The sequence below is a fragment of the Hylobates moloch genome, unplaced genomic scaffold, assembly GCF_009828535.3.
Source record: "Hylobates moloch isolate HMO894 unplaced genomic scaffold, HMol_V3 SCAFFOLD_2, whole genome shotgun sequence".
Lineage (NCBI taxonomy): Eukaryota > Metazoa > Chordata > Mammalia > Primates > Hylobatidae > Hylobates > Hylobates moloch.
Window position 1 is genome coordinate 177,144,824 of NW_026652277.1, and position 11,349 is coordinate 177,156,172.

The 11,349-nt window shown below is 42.7% G+C and overlaps 1 protein-coding gene across 1 annotated transcript in view; it reads right to left on the reverse strand.

The window, feature by feature from the left end:
- Nucleotides 1-7,511: 7,511 nt before the first annotated feature.
- The window catches only part of WDR27 (WD repeat domain 27), a 118,049-nt gene continuing 114,211 nt past the window's right edge, over nt 7,512-11,349 (reverse strand). Inside the window, 1 exon segment of the mRNA XM_058435695.1 lies at nt 7,512-7,616. Coding sequence (XP_058291678.1) covers nt 7,512-7,616 — 105 coding nt within the window.

Genomic DNA, 11,349 nt, shown 5'->3' on the forward strand with positions numbered 1-11,349 from the left:
TCCATCCATCCATCCATCCATCCATCCATCCATTCATCCACCATCACCTATTGATTCCGTTTCTCTGGAAACGTGTTTCTGTAACATGTGTTTTATCCTCCTACTGGGAGGTTGGTGTTATCGCTCCCAACACTGATCCTGAGCTGTGGAAGGCAGGTGGCCTGCGTTTCCTGTCTGGTAGGAGGGGCTGCCCTGTGTGAGCTAACATCCTACTCTCCTCAATACGCAGCCCGCTCTCTAGGCCAATACATGCACTTTACATGTTAATATGCCTGGGCTGGAACTTAGAAGGGTCTTTTCCTAAAATAAAAATTTTGTATCATTATTTTGATGCACCATCTAATAGATTTTCTTAAAACAAAAGCTTGAGTCACGTTTCATTTTATGGGCATGATTTTAAACAACATTATGTGTAGGGTGCACCAGAGATTTAACAAAACAGAGAAAGAACATGCTACTTTAAAAAGGAAGGATGAATATTTTAAGGTTCAACAATTGCACAAACGTTAGTGAAGGGATAACATGTATCTTAAAATCAAATAAATGTTTTACTGCAAAATGAAGGCTTCTAAGCCTATCTGCCATGCGTTCCTGAAGAAGCATTGTTATTTCAGGGACGTATCTGATAACCATGACTGGAAAAACTGCATACTGCAAAGCTTTTGGAGTAATGGGCCTGCTTTAGATACTTCTATAGACAAAGACAATTAGCACCAGATTAACACCACTCCTAAAATTCAGTAACATTACAAAATGAAATGTGGTAGAGTGTGTTCATGTTTGGAAATATTCATTCTCTGTGTCCACCCACCCTCAGGGGACTCACTCTCCACTCTGCTGGGCTGGGCTGGGCCTCATGGTGGGCGTGACCATGGGGTATGGGATGGTGGCCAGCCTCCACCTTGCCCCACGGCAGCCAGCAGGTCTGGTGGGACTTCACTCTTCAGCCATGCTCCAAGATGAAGGGGATGCCGGACAGAACTGGATGACCTTCCATAAGTGTCAGGGAAAGCCTTTAGTATTTGAGAAATTCTGTCATATAACAAAACTCAAAGATGAAGATTACTATAAAATAAATTATTTTTCAGGCCAGGTATGGTGGCATATAGACCTGTAGTCCCAGCACTTTGGAGGCTGAGGTGGGGGGACTGCTTGAGGGCAGAAGTTTGAGACCAGCCTGAGCAAAATAGTGAGACCCCATCTCTATTAAAAATAAAAATTAAAACATGAGACAGGTGGGGTGGTGCATGCCTGTAGTATCAGCTACTTAGGAGGTTGCGGCAGGAGGATTGCTTGAACCCAGGAGTTCGAGGCTGCAGTGAGCTGTGATTGCACCACTGCACTCTAGCCTGGGCAAGAGTGAGACCCTTTCTCACAAAAAAAAAAAAAAAAAAAAAAGAAAAAGAAAAAGAAAGAAAAGAAAAAAAAGGAAAAGGAAAGAAATTATTTTTCAAGACTGGAACTCAAGGATCTTTCAAAATATACCAAGTACTTTACAGGGTACTTTCTTAGTAGAGGAAACAAAGAAAGAAAGATGGTAACTTTCCTCAAGAGGGTATTTATAATTAGCACAGAGAGAATTATGAAAATCAGTTAAGTAACTATACACTCGTGAATCATAGTTATGTATTTTATGTTAATATAAACTTGCTTAATTGGTAGCAAGGAAGAAGGATCCTCTCAAATATACTCAAAAAGAAAAAGAAAAGAGAAGAAAAGAAAAGAAAAAGAGTTACGTGGGCCACAAGACGGATGCCAGTGGTGACGGGGAGACGAGACCCCTGCGCCCACGGGGAAAGACGCACCAACGCGCCGTCTCAGTCCACAGGTGATTTTCTGCCGGGTGGGTGCTGCGAGGGCACCAGAGGCGACCTGAGAAAGTGGGAATGGGACGCGGAGGTGGCGCCTGAGGGCGGGGTCCGGGCAGGGCCGCGCTGAGGAGGGGGCGTCCGCGCCGAGCCAGGAATGGCGCCCCCCGATGTCCACACCACGGTCCGGGCATCTGCGAACGGGCGGCCACAGATTCGCCCACAGGGAAGAGGACTTGGCGAGTGTGGCTGCGTCGGGGCCTGGAGACGGGGAGATGGTGCTGGATGTCCCAGGTGTAACCACAGGGGGCAGGATAAGGACAAAGGGTCCACACGGGGAGGACGGGCGGGGAGACGGTCGGAGTGAGCGACGGGAGACGAACTCGGCCCCGAGGCAGGACGGCGGCGCCTCCGGAAGCCGGAAAAGGCCAAGAACCGGCCCTGCGAGGGGAGCTTAGCCCGTGAGCCCCGCAACCTCCCGACCACGGAACTGCAGTCCGGGAAATCAGCCTTTTCCTCCGCCGCCCATGGGAGTGATTCGTTACAGCGGCGACAGGAAGCGTCCAAGCTGCGTCCCTCAACGGCATTCGCCGCAGCAGCTTTTAAACCATTTGCGTTTCTGCCGGTTTGCGCTGGGACACTGGTCTCCTGCCCTTGGGCTGGGACTTACACCAGTAACCCCCCAACTCTTCCCCCATTCTCAGGCCTTTGGACTCAGGCTGGCACAAACCACCAGCTTTCCCGGGCTCCAGCTTGTAGACAGCAGATCCTGGGCCTTCTCAGCCTCCACAACTGCATGAGCCAATTCACATAAAAAAATTCCATCCGTGTCTCTCTCTCTCTCCCTATCCATCTTCACCTATTGATCCCCCTTCTCTGGAAACGCGTTTCTCTAACGTGTGTTTTATCCTCCTACTGGGAGGTTGGTGTCATCGCTCCGCAATGCTGACCCTGGAGCATGCTTAGTGGGGAAACGCGGGTCCCTCTGAGATTTCAAGCCGGAAGGCGCTCTCCAACTGTGAAAGTGTGACATGGTCCTGGAATAACGGCGCCCACATGGTGCGTTAGGTGAGAGGTCAGCATAAAGTTTACTTTCTTATCCATAGCGACCATGTGGGCTGCCATTTGGGATATAAAAACAATGGCACGGGCTTATCTTCCAGCAAGTCCTCTTATGAATGTGAGAGGCCAGGAAGTTGTTTCAGCGTGGAAGGACTTGCAAACACGGCCTAGGTTTTGGATGAATGGCAAGTCTATCTAGATTGGGTTTTTTTTTTCCAATTTCAAAAAGAACTTTAAAATAAATATTTAAATACAAATGGCAGGAACAATGTATTTTATCTTATTACAACTGTGTGCAGCACATAACAGATTTCCTACATAGAAGCTCACAGTGGGGCGTAAGTGCGTGGGCTCGGGAGCTGCGGGGATGCTGGTGCAAACTCTGAACTGCATATAAACTGATCTGTCTGGATCCCCACACTCATCTGAGACACAGCTGCGCTAACATCTGCACACAAAGCTGCAGACAAGAACTCGATAACATGAGGAAAGACCCTCAAACAGCTCCTCGCTCTTGGGGGATGCTCAACAGTAGCTTTGGTTATTATTTTATACGGCATCATTTGTTCCCAAGCAACCTTGTAAAATACACAGGACAAATGCTATTAATGACCATTCTGTATCTGAGAGACTCTGGGAGATCAAGATGTCTACAGCCTGATAGACACCTGTGTTATGAAGGAGTAAGAAGTGTGGGAGCTGCCACAGACGTCATCATGCCCCAGGTTTCTAATGTAAGGTCTCTCACCAGCACCCTAGGTACACGGCAGCAGCCAGAGTCTGCCTCCTGGCTGAGCCGATTTTCATGAGTCTCTCCTCCTGATTGCAAAGACCGTCGCATGCTGGGTGTCAGTGGCACCAGACATGCTTCTATGACATTTCTCCACCAGGGTAACAACAGTCAGTAGTGAACTGGCCATTCCCAAAACCGGCTTACTCCTGGTGTCATCCTGCAATGATCAGCTTTGCATTTTATCAAGAAAAACTTGCTTAAGTTATAGATGAAAGGTCTGATCGTTTGATGAGGCTGTAATGTGGAGGTAGAACAGACAGCCTTAAGCCATTTGTCAAAACAGCCCACTTCAAAGTAGCAGTAATGACTGTGGAGCTAAAAATGTATTTATCATAAGATACATGTTTTAAGTTAAATTTATAGAGAGTGAGAGAGAACATTACCAAGTACCCATCAGAAATTAGAAATTAGGGGGTCTGAAGCAGGGGTCAGCAGGGCTTGTTTCCAGAGTCTGGGTCATGACCCTGCTGATCAAAACAGGATGCAGCACAGGAACTGGCCCAAACCAGCTGAGGTCAAGATGGTGCTGAAGCCATCTCTGGTTGCCCTCATTACTTATTATGCACTAATTATAATTTATCTGCATAAGACACTCCCACTGGCACCATGACAGTTTACAAATGCAGGGAAACAACGCAGAAGTGACCTTATATGGTTCCGGAACTCCCACCCCTTTTCCAGAAAGCTCATGAATAGCCCGGCCCTTATTTAGCATATAATTAAGAGTGGGTATAACTATGCTCGCCAGCAACCAACGCATGCTGCTCTGGGCCACTCTGCCTGTGAAGTGGCCCTGCTCTGTCTGTGCAGCTACCGTTCTGCTACACACTTTGCTTTAAAAAACTTGCCCTTTTACTGCCACCTCACTCTTGAATTCTTTCCTGAGCAAAGCCAAGAACCCTGCTGGGCTAAGCCCCAAATTTGGGATTTCCTGCATCAGGTCTGGACCTGTCCTGTAAAATCCTGAACAGTTGATCATAGTCAATAAAGTAGCAATCCCCCAAGTGTGAGCTGTGCTCTCACCGGTTCACTCCCCGATTTTCACAGCTCCAGCATTCTCTCATTACCAGATCCCATTGTTAGACAGGGGAAATGCTGTTGGTGTTTGTGGCACAGACTTCCAGTATTTGACCACACTTGTTCCCATGTTTTCCTCGTGTGTATGTTTTTATATCATAAACAAAATAAACCATGCTTAGGAGAGTACTATCAATCTTTCCTTCAAAATAGCAGCTCCCTCATATACTGCTAAATGGAATCACGTATTAAATAAATACTGCCTCCAAGTTTACCTGTGCTGCACACAAGAACTTCATTTGCTAACCAAGGGTATTCATTTTAAAGTGAAGCTCTCCTTTCTTATTAAATTATGCAGGATAGGCTTCAAAGGTTGCTGTCTTACTGAGACTCGGCCATTTTTCTTGCATACATGATCTTGGGATTGTTGCAGGCCTCTGGTTAATTTTCAGAGTTCTAAGAAAGCTGGTTTTGACAATTTCTGTGACTGTTTTCATTGCCTTTGTGAAGGAGAAGATTTCCGGTGTCCTGTCCCACCATCCCAAGGGCTTCTTTATCATGTTTACTTTTAACAAAAACTTGTCCTGCCTGTGGTTATTTCCAAATCTTAATTTTACACAATTTTATGTGGTTAACTGTCTCTTCAATAATTAGCAATATTGTCCAATCCTGAGAAAATTTAAGTGATCAGAAAACATATTTTAAGAGTTACTGTAGTCATGATAAATAATTATTTTAATGCCATGTATGAAAATAAAAACTACTTCCAGTTGTTTGATTTACAACGCTGGGAAACAGAGGAATGGTAGTGAGGTGACATATGTGGAAGAAAGTGGACTAATATCAGTAAACAAAGGAAATTTTTAAAAATAAGGAACCAACCAAATATTTAAAAATAAGGAAATTTTTAAAAATAAGGAACTTAGTGAATTGTGTATATATATATATATATATATATATATATATACACATATATATAGATTCAGTATATGATATCATTATCCTTAATGAATCAGTATGATGTATATCTATACATAACTGGCTTCTCGCTGCCTGTTCTTTAGCAGCCCTTCATCAGGAAGCAAGGTTCATGACAACTACAACTTGTTACTTTTTCCTCTTTATTTTTTATAACTATATTTACGCCATATTTGCTTCTTTTATTCATTAATCTCAAGGGCAATAGAGACCTACCCAACCTTTTTCTCACTGAAAATTTTCAAGTATTCAAAAAATTCTGTCAGTCAGGCTGAAAGACATTTTGGTGCCAAATACTGAAGTGTCAAGACAGCTAACATCTGACTCTCACTACACCTCTCCCCGCCGCCCACCCTGCTGGGTCTAGCTTTGCACTTTTCATTTTTCTTTCTTTCCTGACCACCCCTCCATCTCACTGCCCAAATGCTGTTCAAAGGATTATAAAAGAATACAACAACTCAAAACAATACGTTTTAAAAATGTGGAATAGGTGATGGCACAAATATTATCAAGAAAAGCAGGTCCTTTACAGTGTACGTGGCAGTCCCATCATGGGAAGAGTGAAGCGTCATCAAGACGTACGTCTCAGTATTGCTTATAGTAGGGAAGGAAAACATAAATTCAAATTCCCATCTGGAGCAGACTGAAAAGATCAATCAGGGCCAAGGATGGAATTCAGCGGTGATGCCAACGGAAGCTCTGGTCCATGACAGCACAAGATGCACTTACTCATTTTCAATATTCAATATTATTCAACATACAGCGGTAGTACCGCGTGTGCCAGGCACGGCAACATGCCCTGAACCATAGCATTATGTTGTATAGCAGAGAGGAGCGGGGTCACAAGACACGTGTGGAGTGCCGTTCCACCTGGTCACACGCGCTAGGCCAGAGCACACAGTCACACAGTGATGCTATTCTCTGAATCAAAGTCTCAATCTTAAAGAGACAAAAAGAAATTATTCCCAAACACTGGAGATAACTAATACTTGATATTTATATATATATATTTTTTTTGAGACAGAGTCTCGTTTTGTTGCCCAGGCTGGAGTGCAGTGGCACGATCTCAACTCACTGCAACCACCGCCTCCCAGGTTCAAGCAATTCTCCTGCCTCAGCCTCCCAAGTAGCTGGGATTATAGGCGCCCACCACCATGGCCGGCTCATTTTTGTATTTTTTAGTAGAGACGGGGTTTCACCATGTTGGCCAGGCTGGTCATGGACTCCTGACCTCAGGTGATCCACCCGCCTCGGCCTCCCAAAGTGCTGGGATTACAGGTGTGAGCCACTGCACCTGGCCAATACCTAACATTTTTAATCCTTTGCCAAAAATCTCCCTCTACATTTTAATAGAAGACCATTCATTTTTATATACAATTGATTTGCAACAGTTATTTTCATGTTTTCTTCTAATTAAGAAAGTTTCTGGAAATGCTGCAGACTTTTTTCCATAAGAATTTTCAAAATCCTGTTCTTACTTGCTCTGCTGCTTTCTTTCTTGCTGGCACTGGTGTTCATGTTAGTGCCCCATGTAACCGTATTTGTCTACATGTAACCGTATTTGTCCACAGGTCTTCCCATACATTCCTGTTTCATTCAATCAAACATGCATGAGTGCTGAGTGGCAAACACCTTCATTATAAAAGAAACTTTTCCAGATTCATTTCCCCACAATAAAGGTTTATTTCTCTCTCTCTCCAATAAAAATGTATTTCCTAAGTTCTCCCTGCACTCAGTGAACACTGGCATGTAACCTTAAGTATTACAAGATTTCACCAAAATAAAGCCATAAAGATACAAAAATATAATGTAAGACTTGTGTGCAGCAGAGGCGCCCCACCCACTCAGCAAGACTATACCTGGGGTGCTGATGGGTTGAAGGCCACTCCAGTGACGGTGTCTGTGTGCCCAGCCAGCCGGTGAGAAAATGTGCTTGAGCCCATTTCATACACGTAAGCCTAGAAGACAAGATGAGCAGGTGTGCCATGTTAACTCAGAGTCAGGAATCACCTATAAGCTACGCGGAGCAGAGGGACCACCTATAGATTAGTGTAGTTGATCAAATACAACAGCAACAACCGAGATGCCTGACAAAACATCATCCAAGCTGGGGAACTAACTTTATAAAACAGGCGTCTCTTCCCCTTCTCTTGTAGATTTTTAACATCTTAGTGAACTTATGTCATACTTTCTATTTACTATCAAAAGCCTCCATAGTACCCTGTGAACAGTTTTAAATATATGCTCATGATTGATGACTAATTTTAAGGAAGGAATATAGATTCTGTAATTCAACCTTACCTTGAAGTTCCAAATTGAATGAAAAAAAAAAAAAGATGCTCTATTGTCCTCCCCCATAAACTTGAGAGATAGGTACATACGCTATGCTTTGCTTCCTACTCATCAGCTTAGAATTTGAGCAATTCAAATACTTAGTTTTTTTATAGCTGTTGATAAGTACGTTTCTCTTTAATTATATATATATATACACACACACACACACAATTCTGGATATATATATCCAGAATTGCCATCAAATAGTTTATTTTAGGGACAAAATCTGTTCTCAGATAGCATTCCGATGGAATTGGGAGATGAGATAATCATTAAGTAACCAAGTGTACCAACAAACATTTTCTGAAAGCCTACTAGTAATAAACAGCAATGCCACAGTGCAGCAGGAGGAAGGTGTCAAAGGCGATTCCTTTTCCCGCAAAAACCTACTATTTAAAAAAACATTAAGTGTATTGTGTATATTTGAAGTTTGCAACATGATTTTATGGGATCCATAGCTACAGATATGAAGATAATAGTACTGGTTACTGTGGAGAGGTGGACTCTCATATCTAGCATCTCACATTGCTACTTGTATTTGTGACAAGAACTGCTAAAATCTATGTGGTTCAGGAAAATCCCTAATACACCATGGTTTTACTAACTTGAGCACTCATGTTGCACGTTAGATACCTGGACTTCTTCATCCTAGCAGCTGCTGTTTCGTACCCTTTGACCCACATCTCCCCATTTCCTCCCCCTCCCCGCCTACGTCTACCCTGTTAACCACACTTTCATCATCTATCTTGGTGTCTTTGAGCTCTTGTTAAGATACAGATTTCACACAGAAGTGAGACCCTGCAGTCTTTTTCTTTTTGTGTCTGGTTTATTTCACTTAACATAATGTCCTCCAGGTCCCTCCACACTGTGGCTATACCATTGCATGTACATGTGTGTATAGACATATGCACACACACTTCTATATCATATTTTTTATTAATTTGTTCATTGATGAGCTTTTAGGTTGTTTCTACAGCTTGGCTCTTGTGACTAATGCTAATGAACATGGGAGGGCAGATGACTTTACGTGGTGTTGATTGCCTCTCCTTTGAGCATATACCAGAAGGAGGACTGCTGGGTCATATTATAGTTCTATTTTCACTGTTCTCTATACTGTTTTCCAGATGGCTGCACCAACCTACATTCCCACCAACAGTGCACAGGGTTCCCTTGTTTCACACCCTCACCAACATTTGCTATCTCTTGTCTTTTTGATAGTAGCCATCCTTACAGGGATGAGGTGCTGGCTCAGTGGTTTCAATTTGCATTTCCCTTGTGATCAGTGATGTGGAGCACCTTTTCATATAGCTTTTTGGCCATTTTTATGTTGTCTTTGGAGAAATATCTATCCAGGTCCTTTACTCATTTTTTAATCAGGTCATTTGTTTTTCTGCTATTGAGTTGCAAGAATTCTTTATAAATTTTGGATATTAAACCCTTACCAGATATGTGGTTTGCAAATAATTTTTCCCAGTCCATAAGTTGCTTTTTCACTTAAGAAAAATAAAGTTGGACGCATCACACTTGATTTAAGATTATATTACAAAGCTACAGTAACAAACAACGTGGTACTGTCAGAAAAACAAAAACACAGACCAATTAGACAGAGTATAGAGCTTAGAAATAAATCTAAATGTATATGGACAACTAATTTTCAATAAGGCCATCAAGAGGACACAATGAGGAAAGGATAATCTCTTTAATAAATGGTGTTAGGAAAACTGGATTTCTGCACAGAAAATAATGAAATTGGACCTTTATTTTACCATACACAAAAATCAACTCGAAACGGATGAAAGGCCTAAAATCATAAAACTCCTAGAAGAGAACACAGTGGAAAAGCACCTCAATGTTGACCTTGGCAATAATATTTTGAAAGTCAGAACAAAAGCTCAGGCTACAAAAGTAAATAAATGGGACTACATCAAACTAAAGAGCTTCTGCTCAGCAAATAAAATAATCACCCAAAAAGAACTATTTTAATGTAAGAATGAGTCCTTCAGATTTAGGTCTTCCCAACGATTCTGTCAATGACTAAGCAGGTTTTGAAGTAAAGTCTACAAATAAATGTCTGATATACAGTTGACCCTTGAGCAATGTGGTGGCTGGGTGCTGGCTCTCCACGTAGTCAAAAATCCACATGAAGCTTTTGACTCTCCAAAAACTTTCATAACCTACTGTTGACCAGAAGCCTTACCAATAACATAAACAATCAATTACCATATATTTTATATGTATTAATACTTTATTCTTACAATAGAGTAAGCTAAAGAAAAGAAAATGATATTTAAAAAATTATAAGGAAGAGAAAATATATTCACTATTCACTGAGTGGCATCAGAGGTCTCCGTCCTCATTGTCTTCATGTTGAGTGGGCTGGGGAGGAGGAGTAGCAGGGGTTGGTTTTGCCGTCTCAGTGGTGGCCAAGGTAGAGGAGGTGGAGGAGGTGGAAGGGGAGGCAGCAGAGGCAGGCTCACTCGGTGTAACTTTACAGAAATACGTCGTAATTTCTGCCTGACATTTTTGCTTTTTCATTTCTCTAAACATTATTCCATATGGTACCAATCCTTCTCGTACCATTTGCTTTCATTTCAGTGCCTATATCATAGAAGGATCCATGTCATGAAAGATGTGAAACGCATTGAGTCATCAGAACCCTTCTTCCAGATTGTTTAATGTCAATTTGTTTCCTGGCACTGCTTCTTCCATGTCTTCTTCCTCACTGTCCAGCATTGGTTTGAAGCACTCCTCCGGTGTCGTGTCTGTTAGCTCTTGAATTTCTCCAAGATCCATAGCTTGAAACCTTTTTTGCCATATCCACAATCTCTTTCATGATTTCCTTGTGTCATAAATCCCATGAGGCCATGCACAACTCTGGATAGTTCTCTCCAGTGGGAATTGTTTCAGGGTTGATGGCCCACATGGCTTTTCCTATAACAGTAATGGCCTCTTCAGTGGTGTAATCTTTCCAGATTTTCATGATGTTCTCTCTATCAAAGTTCTCTTCCATAGCATTGACAACCCTTTCCATAGGGTTCCATGTGTAATGACCCTCTGATCTAGAGTCTGGATTATAGACATTGTTTGGGGGCAAGACCACTTTGACACCTTTGGTGTTAAACTTATTGGGTTCTGGGTGCCCAGGGGCATTGTCCAACATCAAAAGAACTTTAAAAGGTAGTCATGGCCGGGCGCGGTGGCTCACGCCTGTAATCCCAGCACTTTGGGAAGCCAGCGTGGGCGGATCATGAGGTCAGGAGATCGAGGCCATCCTTGCCAACATGGTGAAACCCCGTCTCTACTAAAAATTCAAAAATTAGCTGGGCGTGGTGGTGCGTGCCTGTAATCACAGCTACT